Here is a 22,022-nt window from a genome sequence, read left to right as displayed (position 1 = left end):
TACGGCTGATTGTTGGGTTTAGGAGGCAATTATTTTTTCACTAAAGAACCTGGTTGGTTTGCACAGTTTTTCTTTTCATGCCGTTACCTGAGATGTACAACCAGGTAAGAAATGAAACTTCCTGCAGCAACTGTTGAGTTCAGGCTCCAGGTCTTAAATGTTGCTCGGTTTTCTTGTTTAACTAATGTCATTTACTCTATTGTTCAATTTTCTTTTGTAAAGAGAAGCATTTCCTTGAGAAGTGATGTATAATCTACTTAGTGTTGCAAAGCCATTTATTTTCACTTTGTATATTGATCATCCCGAGAAAAGGGAAATCAGAAAAAATAGCCACATTGTGGGCTCTGAAGAGAATTCATTTGTTTTACTGTGAATGGATTTTCACAGCTGTAAAATATTTCTGAAAACCATTAGTCTGGGAAAGCTGAGCTGAAAGCATTGTTCAGGAGGATGTTTTGTTGTCAGCACAGATTGCTGTGTGTGAATTATAGCCACTCATTTTGACGGCCACAATCAGTTTCCTCTTTACAAAAGCTCCTCCGTCTTTTCGCTTTTTTAACGCCTCGTTCGGCTGTTGATTAACTGAGAAAAGAATAACAAAAAAGAAAAACTGAAAATCTGTCTCAGGTTGGTTCATTGTGCCTGATGTTCTGTTGCCCCTTCCTGCTGGTTCACTGCTGCTGCTGGAAAAGTGAGGAAAACTCTGTAACATTGGTACAACTAGTGGAAGAAGCAGTGAGTGAAATAGCAAACGCTTCAGTCCTCAGTTGATCTGCTGTGGTTTTCTTTTATTTTCCTCTGTGGCGACAGTTTAAAAGTTGGATTGGACATTTATCATATTGTTTATTATTTATCATGAAAAAATTCTTGTGACAAGAATTTTGGGTATTTGAATGGGACTGCATTAGACTGACATGAGCATGAAGGAGTCTACATGAATGTCTGACTGTTGTCTGTCATTCTTTTAACGTAAACCTGCATTAAAAGTTGCATTAAGAGCGTCAACTTTTAATTAAAAGCGTCATTTACCAAATGACTCTTCATGACAACAGTCATAAACATTCATGAAAACTCCTTCATGTTAATAAGTTATGTCATGTTTATGGAAGTGTCATGTCAGTCTTATGCTTCACATAAACTGCTACCGAATTTAGATTTATTTGTCTTACTAATCTCTGTTAATGAACAGTTTTCTTAATGATAATTTTTATCATAATCACAATAGTACTACAAAGTCTATGTCGCCCACCCACATTTTAAAGCCTCACAAAAGGTTTTCTGTCTTTGCTAGTTTACTTTTTTTTTTAAATATGCTAATCTGATTGCCAAAGAACTTCACCAAGTTTATTGGTGAAATAAACTGGACCCGACTCTACAAGCTTTCAATGCTTTTCCATCAACGTGAAAGGAGTTTTTTACTTAAAACAAGCTTCCTTATCTTGCTGAAGTGACTTGTAGTTTTCTCTTGGATACTGCACCAGAAACCACAACAATAAATACTTGGTTTTTGGTGTCTTTCAGTTCAGTTCCTAACTTTAATCAATCACTGGATTGATTCAAGAGCAGCAATCCCAAACCAGTAAAAACTCCCACATCCAGCCCCAGACTCAGATACTGGGAGTTTTTACTTTTTCTAGTCCATCACATTACTACTTCCAGATCTGAGTCATTTAGGTCTAATCAGTAACTATCTGTGGGAGTTTATCAGCAGCTTGTCACAAAAACATGATTAAATCCCATTTTATGCTTGAATCTGTTAAAATGCTGAACATAACAGTTTGACACACAGAAAGTTGGATTTTACCACCAAAGAGCCGTTTGCTGAAAATTGGGCAAAGAGTAGATGATCGGCTTCAATGCTGTATTTCTTCCCCATACATAACTATCAGAAACTATTAATCTGCTGCTATATGATATTGAATAGTTCTCATGCTGAATCTTTTATCCTCCATTTGTTCATTTCCATACATCTTAGATGCACAATGATCAAAATACAGGTATGGCCAGGGACCAGGCAGAAAATGAGTTTATAAGCCCAACAAAGTCCAAAGATTAGGAGAGACGGTGCCTCTTTGGATTAAAATATAAAGAACAATGAGACAGGGAATGGAGGGGATTAAAACGTCCACACAGTGCTGAATAACAACTATATATCAGTCATGTTCTACCAAGTATATGACAGAAAATCCCAGCAGGATTCAATTGAAGCAAAGCATTTCCTGCCTCTCACTCTTAATCTGTTTTTTAAGTTTGCTTTAACCTTAATGGAGGTCCTTGTAAATTGAATTCATGACCAAAAAACAAATAAACACACACACACATGCACACACACCATGCGCTTTTTCTGATTTTAATTGTCAGCTTCAGTCATTAGTCATTCAAAACAAGACCTGCTCTAAGCACCTTTGTTCCTGCCTGGCTGTCTGTGAAGTGTTTATTTAATTTTGAGGCTGATGTGCAAATTGGAGTGAAGCACTGTGACATTGGCTGTCCTTCTGGTCTAACATGGGACCAATCGACCTCAAAACCAAGCTGTGAATATGTAGGAGAGAGAGGGTAATATATGAGATACAGGTTCAGTCCTGTAATAATGCCATACCTTTATTTCTCTTACCTTTGTTCTCTTTCTGAGAGAGTGAAGTTATGCTATTCAGAAGGTTATATTCATGATGTTTCTTACCTTTTTTGACTTCAATTTGGAAAGTAGGAAAGTGATACATGAAAAGAATGTCAAGTTGAGCTGAAACAAGTTGATTTAGTCCTAAATGAGACGTATGTGTGTGTATATATATAAATCATTTCATTATCAACCAGCCATGAGCAGGTGCAACTCGAAACATTAGTCCACCTTGTCATGATGGTCCAGAAGATCAGTCCAGGTCCAGTAAAAGCTGGACCTGATAGAGGAGTCATCCACTCCTCTGCAATGGCCTTTCTGAATGCTCACAGCACTAAACTCCACTGGTGAAGAAAAACAAAACCTTGTTGAGGTTTGAGAAATGTAATGTTGATAAGAAGACGAGGATAAAACGAGGGTGGCGTTTTCAGCATGACCCAAAGTTTGTTTCAGATAAAGAAAATAATAACGCCACTAAAATGTAAAGCAATGAAGGTCAAAGTGCAAATAAGCCTCAAATTTTGAAGACTTGTGTCTCACACCTGAGCAACGTATTCCACAACACTGAAAAGCCATTTTAGGCTTTTTTGCTTAAATAAAATGTAATAAGAGTTTTAATAGATGTTTCCTGCTCCAGTCTGTTTTATTACACAGGACTTTAGTTAATTTAGCGGTTTGTGTTGGTTTCTTTGAATATGGGAATCATTTTGTCTGTAATCTGTATTTGCTGTAAAAGCCATCTGAACCGACTCATTAGAAATATATTTACTGTGAAAAACTGATTCATATTCAATCATATTCTTCCTGCTTGCGCCGACTGTGTTGTGTTGTAATAAAATATGTTTATGATGTGTTATGAACTGTTAAAATTGTGTTTCTTCATAATTTTAATTCAATTTGACTTTAGATTTGAATTTTTCTCTGCTGTATTCATGATTTTCTTTCTTTCAAGCCCCTCCGGAGCCTCCTGCATTTTAGTTATCTGTCTCCATATTTTAAATTCAGCGAACTAAAATATATTTTTTCCCTCTTTCCAGATGCTTTGTATGACATTATCACTGTCGGTGCTCCAGCAGCCCACTTCCAGGGCTTTAAGTGTGGAGGCCTGCAGCGTCTCCTGAGCAGATATGAAGCAGAGAAGAAGAGGTAAAAAAAACAAACATTTCCCTTAAGGAGGGATGTATTTAAGGAAAGTGTGGGTGAATTAATTGAAGCAGCATTCTGATGAAAAAGGTTTTTATTAAGAACTAGATTTTAACTTCTTAATTAAAACCGACAGGAAATTTGTTTCTGCCCCATGGACTTGATTTGTGAGGTCTGAGCCAGTAACTTAGCTCCAATTCTTGTTGAAATTAGACTTGAGCTCTGCAGGATTTGACAGGTTAATTTGACCGGAGGCAACAGGCTTGATGGAAAAGGTTTGGAGAGTTAGAGTCTCCCCTCCACCTGCTCTTTTCCCAGGCAAGCATTTTTCAGCTTTATCAACCGTGTTAGCTTCTCATCGAAGAGCCACAGATCATGAAGGTCAGCGGACAGCATGGACTCACTGCTGGTTGCCAGAAAAAAATGAGTTCATGAAGAGAAATTGTGTTGTAATTATTGGAGAAACATGACAGAAGTTCACAGTAACAGCTACTTATTCAGCAAGACAGATTTTGACACGTTTTCTTCAAGCAATCCATACAATTTTTGTTTCACGTTTCTTCCTTTTAAGATTAAAAATCTATTTTGTAAAAGAATCCTGGCCAAAACTGGCAGCGGCACTCAGAGGTTACAGCACATCCACAACAAATCAGAAAAAAGTTACTGTCATAAATAAATAAATTAAAAGATTCCCCAGTTAAAACATTTACGCACAGATGATTCCTTCTCAAAGTCAGTAAGAAGAACCGTAAAAACATTTAGAGAGACTTTTAGATTCATGTATTTTCTTCGACTGGTTCCAAGAAGACAGAGCAGAAAACTAAAGATTTCTTTTCAAGTTCAATTCGGACCTTAGGCACTGAAAGTAAAAATAAGTGCTGATAAAACATAAAAGCATGAGGTATCACTGATTTCTTTTTTTTTCCACTTCAAATGTCAAGCCCAATATTAGTGAGGAATAAATCCATTGACAGCTGGATTGTTAAATCATGAATTCATTTTATTCTAACTACTTTCTTTCAGATCATTAGTGATTCATGATCAGAACGGAGCTTACGTTACACCATAGCTTTGTCTGTTTGAGCTCTGCAGTAAAATAACTTTCTGCTATGATTTGTATTTGACTTGATTGAAAAGTAAAAGGCTGTTGGCATTGATCCAGCTGTCTGAATGTGGTGAAAACGTTTCAGTGGCTGTGAAGATGGGCTAAAGTTCAACATCTTTGCCTGAACCAGGTTGATGCTGTAGTGATGCTGGAAAAGGAGTCCCGACTCACTGAAGGAAACATCCAGATACTCATCTCTTCAAGTTACCACTTAAACCGTAGAGCTTCCAAACTTTGTGTTTTTTCTGACAAATGTAATCTTTCTGCACAGATCCCAGGAGGGTCGAGTGAATCCTGCATGAACTTTTTTTAGTTTTATTTTTTCTTGTAAATACAGGAGATTTTTGTGGAATTGGAAACATTCTTGTTTTGTCTGTAACCTACAATGACCCTAACACTCTGCCGTACCCAATAACTATGGCACCAGTGCCTTTGTTGATTTTTTAATTATTTATCTTGTGTTTCTCTATTTTCTAATATGATATTTTGCTGCTGCAGTAAAAGCTGAATTTATTTTGAAAATATAAACACATCTCCACCAGATCTGTCAATAAATGTGGATGATGCCGTATGGAAAACGGCTACTTAACGATTCGTTCACTGACCAAAACAGAAAAAAAAGATTTTTCGTTGTCAGATCATTACTGCCAGCAAACGACTGAGAGCTGAATGTTTTGTTTTTTTCTTATTCCCTCTGAGAGCAACACTGACAGCTTCACAAAGACTGTTACGAGGCCATTTTTGTAGTAACAGTGTTATGAGTGAAATTGCTCTCTTGTGTAGCCTGGCCTGCGCTGCGAAACCTCAGATCAGTGAGATGCTGCAGATTTTTGCTTTATTTGTTCAGAGGTTGGAGGTTGGAGCTGCATGTCAGTATGTGGCCACTTAACTGATGCCTAAAGAAGCAAAAGGTGATTTTTTTTCTCTCCATCATTGCTCCCCATAGAGTGCAAAGTCATTACAGACCATGCCAGACCTAATTAGTTACAGAGTTTGCAGCACCAGAACGAGTGGGAAAGAAAAGATGAAGAGGGGTGAAGTGTGGGCATGAAATGGAAAAAACTGATGGGAAAATAGTTTGGGGCTTTTGCAGATTAAAAAATAAAGAAGTGAATTTGCTGAAGATGGCCAGTTCTGTCTGCCTGCATGAACAGTGATAAGGTTAGCATATTTCTGAGAAACCACTGAAGTGAAATCATTTACTTTGCGTAAGAGATTAGGCTTCAGAGGTAACTCCCCAGGGAGATGGGTCTTTTTGTTTCGTATTTGATTTAGCTAATGACTCACTGTAGCTCAAATTTTCCAATTTTCCACTTGGCTAACTGGCTGCGACCTGCGCCGTGCAATGTGCAGTTCATGTTTGACCTGGAATGTGGTCAGAAACAGGAGTGGACCCAGGCTCTACATTTTAAAGAAACCACTCTGTGTGTCACTGCAGAGCGGTCTGGAGATTTCCATCTGAGATTCCCTGAAGATTCAGCACAAGTTGAGCCTGCTTTACCAAAAATATACATTTCCAGGATAATTAAACTTCACCCAGCCTACCCCCTCGTTTTGAAGATACACTCTTTTCTAATTATGTTTGATTAAAAAATGAACAATTGGTGAGATGTGAGACTCGGCTGTTCGATATGATATTAAATCATGAAATAGAAGATGGGAAGGGACTGGAAAAAAGGAAAACCTGAGCACAGATGTGTTACCAGGATGGTAATAAAAGAGCCATTCATCTTTGTTCTGTGGACAGGAGAAGAGGGGACAATGGGATCTTTCTGGAGCCATTAACAACCTGCGCCGGCCAAACTTGGCAATAGAACGAGAGTGTAATATGTTCCACCTCTGACCGCTGTATTCCTCAATTTTAAAAAGAAAAACTGCACATTTTTCTTTTTATCTTTCTTCAGTGCATGCATTACTCCCTAAATGCTTGTTTGAAATGCAAGAGGATTTTTATCTTTTTCTTCCTTAATCAAACTATAAACTTTAGGATTCTCAGAGATGGTCTCAGTTTTCCAGTAAGATCCTCCACAGAATAATGAATGATGATCTAATAGCTGCGCTCTCCTTGCCCTGCTGCAGGCCGACAATGAAGACAGTTTTACTCAAAATTCAACCGCACAAACCATTTCTAGCTTAATATTGGGGCAGGTAAGTGTGTTTCAGATAAACCGGATGAAAAATCCTTAATAATCAGCTGTCACTTCCCAACTTGCCATCTCAAATGACATCAAATGATACTTCCTATCTCATTTCAAAATAAAAGATTCAAACATTGCTGCAGATTGAAACTTAAAGCCTTTATCTTCATATGTAAGGCTCATGAAAGGCTAAAGCTTTCATAATATGCTGATTTTTGTTTTAGAAAAATAGCACAATACATTTACAGTATTTTGTGCAGCTGTGTTAAATACTTACTGATTGTGGTTTTCTCACATTACTGAACTTAGACATATTTAGAAAATTTAACAAAGCAGGAAACTATCGTGTTGCTGAATCAAAAAATAAGAGATGAAAGTAAAATATGTGAAACACTAAATCCTCCATGAACAGAGACGTTCATACAAAGTTCTGTCAGTGAGGAGGAACGCAGAATTTTATCATCTTCCTAGAACATCAGTAATTAGTTTTGGCTGAAAGCTTAACGCTTCTCCACCAACGAGCGCCATTAAGGTGAAACTTCAGGAGCTTTTTGAATGTTCATATTTCTATTCAGAACTGGACAAAATGCCTTTTTCAACCCACACTGGACTGTTGGACCATTTCTGTTTCCTGCTGTTCTGGGATCCACCCGCCATCTTTAATTCTGTATCCAGCTCTGATTAAGGAGGACCAGCGACGCCCTCTGGTGGATGGCAGCAACACTACGATATTGAAAGGGCTTAGCTAGTGTTTCCCAAACTTTTTTCACGCTGAGCAAACTTAACCCATTTAGCAAACACTCAGACATAAATTATTATTTTATTTTAGATGTTGGGGATGTAATAATGTTCTAAAATCAAAAGTTCTGCAACTCGCCCTGAGAAACTGAGAATTATTCCTGCAGACATGAATTCTTCTGATCATATAAGTTTTCCTGACGTTGTTTTCTTTCCACCAGTATCTTCAGCTTTTCTTGAGTGACTTGGGCTTAAGTAATTTATCCATTATTATTTTTAAACACAATCCTTTGGTAAGCTAAGTGTAGAAATTGCACTTTGAGTTCACGTCACATCAAATAAATGGACGTTTGCATTCAGTGCCGTGGTCCAGGGCCACAGTTTAAAAAAGACCCGTCTAATCAGACGTTATTAGTTAATCTGTTGGAACTAATTTGAATCTTACAAACCATTAATCAACAATTAACCATTAGTTGATTATTGGTTTGCAACCCTACCTATGATCCAATAGATTTTCTTAAAGATGTATTTTAGGAAAATTATTGTTTTTTCAACCTGGACTTGCTGCACATCTACTTAAGATGTGCAGTAGGTCATCTGTAGGACATTTCTGTTTGAAATGTGTCCTCCTTTACAGATAGAGAGGAAGGAGGCTTTGTTGGTTCGCCAGGCATCTGTGTCAAGCAGCAAAGCCAGATGTCGCATTTCTGGGGCAAGGAGAGTGGTCGAAACCACACAGCCCTAACTTAACACAGTCTCCTGGGGCTGATTTCAGATTTAGTGTGACGAGCAGCATGTTGTCCAACAAAATAACTTTCTCCCAGGATTCTCTGTCTGTGAGGAAAAAAGGGCCAGGCCGTTGGCAGCGGCTGGGACCTCAAGTTGATGGACAGCAGCTTGTAGTTCATGGCCTACTCTTGAGTCAACCACATCCAGGCGCCAGCGACTGAAGGAGAAGGTAGCTGGCAGAAGCCCTGAGGCTTCTCTGGTCACAGATCATGGTTTGTCTTTTTCTGCATCATTGAGGACAGCTTTGGCTTTTTTTCTAACGGATGGCGATGAGATCAGAGATTCAGGAACTAACGAGGGTTGACAGTTAGACTGATTTGGACGGAGATCAGATCCTTGGGGTTGCATCTGAAGGTAGCCGTGTGTTTTTACCTCCTGGAAGTGGGCTGGTATATATATAAACCCTGATTAAAGTGAGCTATTAAAAAAAATGGCAGAGAAGACTTTGACCGTCATGTAAAAGGTTGCAGGGAATTCTGCTGACGTAGCTGCATTTTAATTCCTGCTAGCTATCAGCAGGAGGCCGCTGGCTTTTCATTAATTTCCTCTCCACTATTAATTAACCATGTGCCATGTATACTTGCTTAATTAGGCCACTGGGCCCAGTGCTTTGCTCTCTCTTAGTACTATTTCTAGACAAACCTACTGATCAGTGTGGTTAAACTGAGGATGAAATCCACTTTGGAGGGGCCAGTTTCCCCAGTTTAATCTGTACCAACTGCCTCCTGCACTGAAGTTAAACTGATGAAGTGTCGTTCTACACTCGTTTATTTTTCTAATGTTGTTTTTGAAGCTGTAAAGGATGTTGGAGCTTTTTTTAAATGAACAAACAGGAAACCATAAAGACCTTTGGAAAGCCAGAAGATGTCATCAATTATGAAAAGGAGTGATGGATTCCTAGAGATAGTCTCCTTAACTACACTGAGTTAATAAGCACATATTTTCCAGTTAATATAATCAAGATACTGGGATTACATTCATATCAGGATGTTCTAAAAGGGTCAATTGTGCAAGAATGTAAAACCCACAAAATACTGTAAAAAATTTTCTTAAAATGAAAAAATATTGAACATATTTTCCACAGTGATTACGTCCTTGTCATGATCTGTTGAGGTTTTTCTGTGTTTATTAGTCTGTTCCCCTGTGAGTCTCTGCCGTTTCTTTGATTACCCTCCCAGTGTATTTAGTCCCACCTGTTGTCTCTGTCTCTTGTCGGATCCTCGTCGTGTACGTAGGAAGTCAGTTGTTGTGTCTCACGTTCTGCTCTCCAGTTGAACTGTTAAGTCCTGGTTAGCGTCAGCTCTCGTTTTCAGTCCTCTGTTATCAGTTGCTACCGGTAATTAGCTGTGCGCTAAACTCTGCTGTGCCGCCTGTGTTGGACTGTTTAGAGCTTTTCATCATTAAAATCATCATCATTTCCTTCACGACCTGGGTCTCTGCGTTCATTCCTCACCACTTCACACAAACCACAATTCATGACAGTCCTTGCTTTTGTGATTTTCATTGAAATTACAGATTTTGCTACGTACTTCAGAAATATTTGCAATTTTGCAATATTTGCACTTATGTATGACGTTAAATGTGACTTTTTTTCTCTCTTCACATCAATTAGACAGTAATTTGATATCAAGTCAGGTTGGGGCAGCAGTGTAGTAGAAATGACAAATACTGCCCCCTGCAGGTGGGAGCCCTATATTTTTCTCAGTTTTTGAAGAAAATTTTTGATAAACTCACAATTATGAATTAACATGAACTGTTTATTTTGAAAAACTGGAGGTACTGATTGATGTAATTTAGCAGTAAAGAGATAAATAGCTTTGATTTGTTTGATAAAATAACATTTAAGCAAACTGCTGTTACCTTGATGGTTCTGCTTTCCTCTGGAGTCTGGAGGGCCACATCAGAAACTATGGCGGGCTGGATTTGGCCCCCGGGCCTCGAGTTTGTGTGAGGTAGCACATCCTTCAGTGCCGCTGATGTTGGATTCTCTACAACATGTTCTCCACATGGCTGTGTCTGCCTCCTGCTTCTGTTTGGTTCCTTTGTCACTACAAATCATGACAGATTGGTCACAAATTTGAGTCTCTAGAGGTTTTTATTAAAAATCTAAACTAATAACTCTTTGAGGTCTCGTTCATGTAGCAACCAGACAAGTTGTTGACTAGATAAATGATTTGTATTCATGTTACAAAGTCTAATTACGTTAACATTTCCAAAGTCATTGTGAACAGAGGCAGGAGTAAATAAAAATGAAACAAAAACATCTCTTGTTTCTAATCTTTGAATAATTTCAATGTCATTTTCATTTTTGTAACAACTAACAAATAAAGGTGATCATTTAACATTAAGACGAGTCAGGCAAGCATCAATATTGTTTTCTTGGAAAATTGTCCTCCCTCTTAGCTCGGCGGTACCAGGATCTAATATTTCTCAGCAGTCCAATCGTCTCTCTGTCACATCTTCAATAAAACATAAATATTTACCTCTTACATAAGCAATAATTACTGCAGGGTTATTGTATCTGGATTATATTGCAGCTTTCTGTCTTGGCACGGTGTTTAAAAACGTGACACACAGAACAGAAGCCTTTAAATATGCTGGAGATGGAAACATACCCAGGGCTTCAAATGAAATGTGCAACCCCCCTGGCCTCTTATCAAATTTGCATTCACAGATTTATGCTGTTTTGCCTTCGCTCACTTTGCAATCTTTGTTGACCTGTTTGGACTTACAACAACCCTGATGAGGCAATTAAATTTCCCTGCCAAAGCCAGCCTTGGAAGGGATCAATTCTGTCCTTTTAGCATCAGGTGGCAGGTTCTCGCATTCATTACCGTCTGCATATGTTTCCTAATGGGATTGGATTTGTACTTATGAATCAACAGTGCTGTTATTGAATCGGAGTACAGCAACTGCTCTCTCCTTTGCTTCTTTTTGAAGCTTTTTTTCTCCTGTGGAAGATCGTTTATGGTCTTTTATCAGTGTAAACACACAAGGGATGAAGCAAAGTAAAATGGATTTTACTGTTCTTTACATTTTTGAAGGTGTCTTTGGTGGAAATCAATCGCTTTAAGGTATGGGTAAATTAGAAGTGGTCTTGTAGAAAAGATGGTCTTCTGTGTCAGTGACCGCACCATGTTTTACTTTCACTCAATAATTGCTTTGATTACCTTCAACTTTCTGGGTGGTCGTTCTCCAGGGGCCTCATTAGGCAAAACGACAAGGCCAGAATTTTAAAATTAGCTTACCGAAGACGTATTTCATGGCCAACATTCACTTTGACCTTGAAAATTTTGATGCATATCAACGCACACGGTAAGGCTGTTCCTCAAAAGGCAGATTCACATGCAAAATGTTTAGCTCCAACTTTAGGATCCAGGTTTAGATCTGACTCTGGGTTCTGACCTACATAAAGCCTGGAGAAGTTGACTTTAGCCGAGCCTGGGGGGGAGGTTACAAATGGCTGCACCACTCTACATCACATCAGACAAAAAGAAGTAAGAGAAAACTCATTGAAAGCCACAGGAACGTGAGCAGAGGAGGATGTTTGATTAGCCTGGAAAGGGATTCGTTATTTATAGAATGCAAATGAGCTGGTAGGTCCAACTTTGACAGTTTAGGCTGTGAAGCTGTTCCTCTAAACTGATGATAAAATGCATCCAGAAAAAAAAACTTTGCTGTGACGTTTACATGAGTCCAACACACTGAGCAGCTCCAGATATCATTTGTTTATGCTTCGAATCTTATGACTGGATTACTTTCTGTTTCATGGATAAACACTGACTCCTGTCATGCAGAATACTCACTGATTCTGGACAAATGTCTGACTGCAAATCTAACATATCACAGTTTGGTTTGTGAAACAAAAACTTTTTAAAAAAAATGCAGAATTAAATTATGGCTTTCACATTTAAGTGAAGATATTTATGTTATTGGTAATGAAATTTTGAGTTTCATTATTATTGTATTGAATTGTAGTGTAGGATATTTGATTTGAGCTAAATCTGCTACCTATTGGATGGAATAAACTCAAATAAATCAATATGGGTGAATTGATTTCTTTTAGGTATTGGAAACCTTAAATGTCAGTTTAAAAGTAAAATTCTGTATTTTCATTCTCAGATGCTGACCTTTGACTCCAAATTCTTATTCACACCTGCTTGGTTGCAGATATCCTCTGCTCATCCTGTAAAATGTTTTCCACTTCTCTCTGATTTAATTCCTCTCACACATATAACTACTGTTCCTGATTCAACCTGGTCCTTCTGCTCAACAACCTACATTTTTAGTTCAAGAACAAAGACCCCTATTTCTCAGCAAATGAGTTTATAAGTGGCGATTCTAGCACTTAAACACTATGAGTGTATATATAGACATTATATATCCCTTTTACTGATAAGAGTTTGTGTTGTCTAAAAAGGATAACCTTGATATTTTTATATCTTGAACTTGTATGCAAATAGTATTGCTAGTGTTAATGTTAAAATCAGTGTTTGGAGTAATACATTTATGGTTTTGTTTTGAGCTGCTTTGAACCGTAACACAACCAAATGTGAAACTCAAAGCAATTTACTGTGTAATTTCACAGCTCTACTGTGCATTTCTTTCACCTACAGACATCTTCTAACCACAGTCATGCCTGGAAGAGAAATAGAAAAACTCAGAGAAAAGTCGGCCTGAATAATTGTTGAAAAAAGAAAATCTCTTGCATGACAAATTATTCTGTTCCTTCATTTGTCTCACTTGGAATGGAGGAAATATTTAAATGTTTTTACAAGTTTTGAGTGCTCACTGCGTGTTGCAAGCCAACATAGGAGCAAGAAATGTAAAGTTAAATAATTACGACACTGTAATTGTATTTTTCCAAGAGACAAAAGGGATTAAGGGAGAACTCAAAGCAATTTTAAATCATTCTTTCCACTGTCTGCAAAACAGTCTAGCAAATGGGGACATTCAAAACAACTACCAACATTCGTGGTCTCCAAAAACCCGAAATTGTGATCATAGGACCTTCAGCAGACTCTTGCTAATTTTAGTATGAAAGTGGATGCCTGTAAAATCAGAAACAGACTATTCTCTAAAAAAAAAAAAAACATTTGGCCCAATGATAGGCTGCCAGACAGAAAGCAGACAAAAAAACTAATGGAGTACTGTTCTTTGGACAGATGAAATTTAATGTTTTGCACACAAATCGAATACAGTGCTCCATTAAAAGAATCGAACTCCAGCTGGGAGATATGGAGGTGGAAGTGTTGTGGTTTGGGATGATATGTAGGATCTGCCTAACTTACCATGAATATATCATGTATCAGAAGGATCTGAAGGGTGAAAAATAAAACTAAATAAATAAATCTGAACTTAACTGAACGCTGCGATATGACATTTATCCAAAACATAGCAGTTAATCCATCAAACACTGGCTGAGCATTGGGAAATGGAGTCAAAGCCCAGATACTGATCTCACTGTGATGCTGCCGGGTTGAAACAGGCTGGAAATAATGATAATATAAAGAAAAGCCATGTCACAGCTAAAGAGTGTGGAGTGGGAGAAACTGTCTTTAGAAAAATATCAGACTGGCAGATGGCAAAATTAAGTGCCTCACTTAAGCTTGTTATTATTACCGGTATTTATTATTAATATGCAAATAATGCACAGCTTCCCACTTATTGCAAAAATAGCACCTATTTCACAATATCAAATAAGAACTAACTATAGAACACTATAACCAAAGAAAATTATTAGTTATTGTAGCCTGTTAGCGGCAGTGTGTCTTTAGTTTTCCCTCAGCTGAAAAGCTTTTACTTATTAAGTGGCAGAACTTTTGTTCTTTAAGTGCTGTTAAATCATTAGACGTCAACATATGAGCTCTTCCTAATAAAGAAATACATATTTAATGGGGTGTCCTAATTTCTCATGACTTTAAATCTTACATCACAGCAGCCTTAATTTAAAAATTGGGCTAATCTCATATATCTTTCCAAAGTTCATGTTTTTTTCAGTGTATAGCCATGCAGCTGTAGTTTGACTGTTCAAATATTAATTTTTTGTGCTTTTTTTTTTTCTCTTGTATCTCAGCTTTAGCACTGCCTACCAGTGTATCTACTACTCCCCTCAGCACACAGCCAAAGCCCAGGAGGTACTCAGCACCGTGAGTCTCCTCCAGCCCCTCATCACGAGCTTGGCTGACCAGCTCCTCCAGGCTGCCCTTGAACACTCCTCCTCTGGACTCAAGGATGCACTCAAGAGCCTTTCCGACAAGGTGAGCCAGCAGCTAAATCTCCCATCTTCCTTCACCTGCGTCTCAGCTACCTCTTCATTGCTCTCCATCTCAATCCACAGCAACAGACAGACTCTTGAGATTAAGTTTGTCAAAATTCATTTGCATTCATACCTCTTTTTTAAAATCTGTAAACATTCATTTTAATGGTGGTGTTTAAATGTCGACTGTGGATTATGTTGGTGCAAGCCGTTTCACTGGAGGCCCACAAAGGGATTTTATACAAGCTACACTTTTCTACCAGCAGTTTGTGTTGAAAAGAAGACAAATGTAAAGGTTTCCATGAATAATTATTTTAGTTCCTGTTTAATAGAAATCTTAGGTAAAAGAACAAGTTGGGAATTTGTAGGACAGCACTGACTCCTGGAAAGTTTGGCTACTGCAATGTATTTTGCCAATGGATGATATTGAAATGAATTTTTTTTTAATCTATGATTTCTCATTAAACTTTCCAAATTTTCTCAGACAACTCTGTCCATATCTGGAGTAACACAAACCCAATCCAAAGCCCTTAGACTGAATGCAACCAAAAAAAGAATAAATGCCATTTCCACAGTCTTGGAAGAACAAACCTGAATTGAGAAATTCCTATGAAATTCATAGCTTATGGATAAAATCCCCACAATGCATAGGCGTAGGTTTGGGTAGGGACGGTAGGGACATGTCCCGACCAGTATTCACGGGATATGAAAAAGTCCCGACCAATTTTTGCCATATTGGCTCAAAGAACGTGGATCTACGATCTTTGATTAGCAGCAACAGGCGGTGCGGAACGGAAGCTTCTTAGTTTGACATTTATTATGAGCCTCCGAGACCGTGTCGGGGGGGGTGGGGGGAGGGGGAGTCAGTTGAATCGTCGGACGTTCTTTGATTAGCTACAAAAGGCGGCGGCTAGCTGGGCACACGTGTCTCCTTCTGAGTCTCCGAGACCATGTCGCCACCAAAAAAGAAAAGGAGACATTAGAAGTTATTTCGCTACGTCAGCTGTAAGTACAGTGAGTGGACCCATAAGTTAGATATCTATCACGCAACGCATTTGTTGTAAAGTCCGGTGTTTAGTAAGGTCAGCACTGAATGTGCTAAATTCTGTTCATGTCTGAATTCATGTTTATTTTTTTTGTTAGTGCAATATATTATTTTATTTTATTATTGATTTCTTCTTATCTGCAATTGTGTTCGCTGTATCCAAAGGATATTTCTTTTGATCTTACTTGTAACGTTTGCTGAATTTTGTAAAGGAAAAAGTAAAGTGTTCTTGAACTGATCTGCTGAGTATGACTGTATCTGGTTGTATACACAAGATGTATGATATGGTTATGGTTGGGGGGAGGGGTTATTAAGCCAATGTGGTTTCCCCCCCCCCCTTCCGTTCCGTGCTCTTGGTCATTTCACTGTGCTCGCGGGGGGTTGGGTGTCAAGGTCCCCACCAAAACTTAGACCGAACCTACGCCCTTGCCACAATGTGACCTAAAAACACAATTAAAAAATTTTTAATGGTGATTTCACACAAGCTGCACTTTTCTGCCAACAGTATTTTTTTTTTTTTTTAAAATAAGATACTCAAAAATGTAAAATTTTCCACAAACGATTTTTAATGTTTCAGTTCAATAGATGATCTCCCCCCTCAAAAAAAAGAAAAAACAAAACATATGCATGTGCGGTATGGTGGTTTATGGAGCTAGAGCATTTTTATCAGTATAATTAATGAATTACATCTGGTGCTGTCAGATTGCAATCTGTAGTGGGAGAGATTGTTTGTGCCACAGTGGAACAGAGCCCAATCAGCCTCCTTAATTGGTACATTCGCTCTGTCACCGCTTCCTCTCATCCTTGATTAGACACGCATACGCTGGCCGAGCAAGCCCCTGGCCTGGTCAGCACAAGGAGGGCCGCGCGCTGATTAAAATCTCAAGCTGGGTTTGTCGGTGTTTGTGTGTGAAGCAGCGGGAGGTGGGAGTGGGTTTGTGTGTTTGTCAGAAAGCTGATGATGACATCTCTCTTTCTCTCTTTCTCTCTTCAAATCCCAAAGTCCATGATGAAGGAGCAGCACACAAACATTTTTATGCAGACACATGCCTGAAACAGTGTGCAGAGGCTTTGAGTGGTGCAGCTTTGTAAACATGTAAAATCTGGAATGTTTTAATGAACCACAAATACGGGTTTTTGTTTCCTGTTAGGTGGTCAAATAAATAACCGATTCATTTTAATTAAATCTTTCTCTGCGAGTTGATGGAGAGAAATTCAAAGCTTCCAGTTTTTACTTGTTTCTTGTAAAGTCCATGAATCAACAACAAGTGTAAAGGTTCCACCATGTTCTTGTGAAAGGAGTCTCATAAATGTCATAAAGGTTTCTATTTATGTTGAGTGGGATGAAAATGAAAATTGCTTTGAACTTAATTATGTGCTTCGCTTAAAGGGGCGGTGTTTTTCTGCATCATTTTATAGCATAATCAACTCAACCGTGTCACCTTCAGTTGCTCTGCATATCAAATGTGACTTGAAAGGAATTTGACTTCATATTATACTGCTTTGAAATTGAGCCTCTGTCTCTTTAAAAACTCCTGCTCTGTTTGAAACTCCACTTTGAGGAAGTCATCTCAACATTGCTCTTTTGTTAAACCTTTAGCAACGTTTTTACCAGCGTTACACTGAGAAGTAACTCCTATAATGAGCTCAGCATATGCACAGTTCCACCAGGTGTTTCCTAACTGCTGCTGCTAGTCTGAAGGAGCTGAGTAGGAGAGTCGTGGGGGAGAGCTGCTCTGTATGCAGCTCTGAGGAGGATCTGTGCCTCGAAGGCACGGCTCCTTTGAGGCACAGCTCGGGCAAAACACGGGCAAAACGCTGCGGCTGTTTTGCACAGCTGAATGGTTGCCATGGAGATTAAAGGATTCAACATGCTAACATTAGCCTGGCACTTCAGCAAACTGCTTAGTATGAAACTACCATCAGCAGTTACAAGACATTAGTTTTTTTAAGACTGAAGCTGTGTGCTGAGTCTGACATGTCTTTACATACAAATGATGATGTTAGGCAGAGTCTTCTGAGATTCCACCTAAAACATTAAGCTAGTTTGGTAGCATTTTGAGGCTGTCCTGCAAAAACACATGTTGAGACTAAATATCTGTATTGTGCAAACTCTGAAGCAAACAGAACTGCAAGCAGTTATCAACGGGTTCTAAGTCCAGCACAGACTCCTGGAAGGTTTGGCCATTACGATGCATTTTGAAAATGGATGGCTTTAGAACAAATCTTTAAAAAAATTAAAACCTTGTAATTCCTCATGAAATTGCCCACATTTTCTCAGATGAACCTGTCTATATCTTGAACAATACAAACCCAATCCAGTGCCTTTAGACTGAATGCAAGCAAAAAATGTGAAATCATTTCCACAATATTGGCAGTACAAACCTTTATTCAGAAATTCCTACAAAATTCATAGTTTCTGGATAAAATTCTCCAAAATATGACTTAAAAACACTATTAAAGCACCTTTAGATTCAGTCTTCTTGTCAGCATCCCACATCTGGACTTGGATATTATTTTAACTTGAAATTGTCCAAGTCTTGCTCCATCTCAAGCAATGTAACCCCAGATCATGACTCTGCCATATTTCAGTTGGAATGGGTTTTCCCGGCGGTGAAGTGTCTTTCCGTTATCTGACCATCTGTGTTTTTAATTCATTAGTTTAAGAAATCATTATTGCTTTTACCTAAGTAATTTTATTCCTCTAGAGATCAGACTGTTTATTCTACTGGAACAGATTATGTTTTTCTGTTAGTGTTTGTATACTTATTTGCATTTTACACCTTTAGTAGCTGTAAGGTGTTTCGTTGTTTTTATTGCTGTGAGTTGGTATTCACCGCTGCTTGCCTCGTCTCACTTTCTAATCATTTCGTCTCATTTCAGAACGAGCAACTACTTGTATTATAGTGTTGTTTTGCACTAAGACCGTTAACTGTTTTAATATTTTTTTATTAAATAGTCTTACAGAGCTGCAGCATACAGATTTGTCCAAATCAGGAGTGCAGCATGTAGAGTAAAACAATTTATTTCCAAGATCTTTCCAAGGTCTGCCTCGACTATCCTTATTCACCGTTTCCAGTAAGTCAGTGCCTTTCTACTTCTTGATTAGCTCTGGGTATAAAAAAAAAGTTTCTTGTCTTTATATAATAATGATTCTGTTGATGATGATAATAATGTCACGCTGATGATAATCACAGTGAACGGACTAATCTTCCCTGCCTTCAGCTGTGTCCTTGGAACGTTATCATGTTCCTGGTTTGCTGCTTTAAAAAGAAAAAAGAGAACCAGTGGGATTTGATCTGTATCCATCTACATGTGTGGAAATATACCGTCTTAAGAGGTAGCTGAGATCTGACTGGTTTCTAAAACAAAGTAACCAGAAGAGAACTGAGCGAGTTCTATTTTTAAGAGCCCAAATGTGCTCATCCTTCAGGGGGAAATCATTGAGGGTGAATGGATTTTTTATGTTTCCCAGATCAAAGATAACATTTTTTCACTGTCGGATCGCGCTGAGGCACTTTCAGACTTCAGACTCAGATGCTCCTGGTTCCAGATCAGATCAACAGATTCTTAGAAAGGCAACCAACACTTTATCTTCAGGGATGCTCAGCGTTTCAGCCTTTTCAAAGATGGATGCTTATGTATTACACAAACAAGTATTTTTTGCAGAGATGTGCACCATTTATCTTTGGCCTTAGTAAACATATCTTCAATTCTGTTTTTAAAATTTTAAACACATTATCTACACTTCCTGCAATAAACCATAAAAATTTGGCCCGCTTGGTTGTTGATTATGGTTTTATCTCATTAATTGTCAACGAATCACCAGTGCTCTGACCTTCTGATCAAGCTTAAATTTTAAATACAATATTTTACTCTGTGAACTCACTTTAGAGAAGTGACTACTACTTGAACTCAGATTGCAAATTAATTTTAAGGTCAGACAAGCAGAGCTTAATTTCAGCCTGATTTGAATCTCCAATCTTTGCCAAACGTTGTAGTTTTTACATCCATTTTCTTCTTTTGGCTGTTTGGATTTTTCATCTTTCACTCATTTATGTGCAGCAGTTTTCCATCAGACATGCCTTTTCTCAGACAATTGCACATTTGATCTACTTATAGACTGTAGTTGTTGCATCATTGACCTACAGTAATGGAGATAATTTAGGTTTAAATGGATACACATTAAATGTAATTATGTTTTTAAGAGTCTTTACCATTTGCCTTTCTTTTTAGGCAGTCATCAGATGGTCAACTCTAATAAAAACACCAATGCAGGGCTCACATGAGTTAGTAAATGTATGTTTTATTCATGACAAACTGCATCATAAAATATATGCTCTTTGAAATAGACTATTAGAGTTGTAGAGTCGTTGCAGATAAAGAAAAAATTATATTTGGCTATGGAGAAGTAAATGTCAAATATTTTCAAGGAAAAAGATGTAAATTCTACATTGAAACATCAGTTTGTGAGAAAATGTGTCAGTTTTTCCTGAGGTTTCAATAGAAAAGTTTTTTGTTTGTTTTTGAAGTGATGATGCAACACATTTCCAAAAGATTTGTCACCCAGGGAAGAAGCCCCATTTTTAGAAATAACAATTTGAGTAACACTTTATTTGAAGGGATGTGCATAAGACTGACATGACACTGTCATAAACATGGCATGACATAACCAAATGCAAAGTTAACACTTTTAATGGTGTTTTAATGCAAGTTTTAATGGAACTTTGCATTAGAAGTTTCATTATTTACCAAATAATGAAAAGTTGACACTTTTTAATGGACTTTTAATGCAACTTTCCATTAAAAGTGTCATTATTTACCAAATGACATTTACGAAGACTCCTTCATCTTCATGACTGGTGGCGTTATGTTTATGACAGCATCATGTCAGTCTCATGCACACCCCTTCAAATAAAGCGTTACCACGATTTGCTTAAAAACCACTGGGTTACTTTTACACCCAGTCTCTTAAAAAGGAGAATACTTCACTGGCTAGTTTGGACTAGCCTGTGAAGCTGTGCAGGACACGGCTCAGAGCTGAGATTTGACACTGCAGTGCTTTTCTTTAGGGTTGACGGAGAACTCCCTGCAGTTTCTCTCTGCACATCAGGGGGGGTCGAAGCAGAAAAATAAGAACCGTGTCCATGTATGCAAAGACACCACAGGTCTCCTTTTGGCATTCTGGCTGTTGTGTTTTGTTTAGCTGCATTTTTGTGGTGATGAAACAGCTTTGGTAACCGAGTTCCTCCTGGGAGTCGCAGCAGCTTCCAGGATGATCAGCAGCAAACAGTAGCTGGTGAATTTGACATCAGAAGGGGAGGGCTCCTTGGAGAGGAGGGCTGGAGGAGGAGTAATTGAATTGTTTGTTGTTTGTTGCTGTTATTCTCCTCTTCCATTGAGGTGAGGTAATGGAGAGCATCTTCCTTATACTGAAGGACTGTGTTCACTTTCCTTGTTTCTTTTCACTTCCTCTGTAAATACTTCTCTGTGTTTTCTTCAAACCCACTCCGCCTCGCCGACGTGACGGCCCTTCTCTGTCTCACACACCCTGTCTGCTTTGTTTCTTCAGCACTTCCATTATTATTTGTTGTGTAGTTTCCACTGTCTGTCTTTTTTCCAATCTCTTTCCTTCTTCGTTTGCTGCAGACGGAGCAATTTGTCCACACGCTTAAGGACGAATTGGTCAAGAGTGCCCTGCTAGCGTTGCACGCGGCCCGGCCCGGGTACGTCTCCAAGAGCCAGAAGCAAACTCCGGTGCTGTGTCACCAGCAAAGCCAGGGTGGGGACCTGAATCACAGTCCAGTCCAAGGACTACCGGGCCACAGTCCTGTCACAGAAAGCCCGGTGGCGTGTAATAATGTGAAAGGAGGAGACAGTGGGTCGCTGAAGCACCAAGACTCCATACCACACCACAAAGAGTACGACGAAGAGGAATGGGTTGGTATCCGGACACTTCTTCAACTTATTACCCTCTAGAGGGACTGATTGATCCATTTTAGCAGCACAGATATAAACTGCTTTGATTTGATTGATAAAATAATATTCAAGCACACAACCGCCACCTTGATGAAACTATTTATGAGCCCTTTATTAGTCCAGACGGCCACATAAAAATACTTTGTGGTTTTAGACCCCAAGTCTTGAGTTTGACAAATATTATAAGTGACAAGACTGAAAATGACAAA

The 22,022-nt window shown here is 38.5% G+C and overlaps 1 protein-coding gene across 1 annotated transcript in view; it reads left to right on the top strand.

Annotated features, from left to right (window-relative positions):
* inpp4b (inositol polyphosphate-4-phosphatase type II B) overlaps positions 1–22,022 on the top strand; it is a 179,077-nt gene that overhangs the window by 142,302 nt on the left and 14,753 nt on the right. The window contains exons 10-12 of the mRNA XM_015035564.1: positions 3,655–3,763; positions 14,607–14,790; positions 21,484–21,774. Of these exons, the coding sequence (XP_014891050.1) occupies positions 3,655–3,763; positions 14,607–14,790; positions 21,484–21,774 (584 nt within the window). The remainder of the gene's footprint in view (positions 1–3,654; positions 3,764–14,606; positions 14,791–21,483; positions 21,775–22,022) is intronic.

The sequence above is a fragment of the Poecilia latipinna genome, unplaced genomic scaffold, assembly GCF_001443285.1.
Source record: "Poecilia latipinna isolate Pla-1442-1.1 unplaced genomic scaffold, P_latipinna-1.0 Scaffold21, whole genome shotgun sequence".
Lineage (NCBI taxonomy): Eukaryota > Metazoa > Chordata > Actinopteri > Cyprinodontiformes > Poeciliidae > Poecilia > Poecilia latipinna.
The sequence above is the reverse complement of the archived record's forward strand: the minus strand, read 5'-3'. Positions and strand labels throughout refer to the sequence as shown.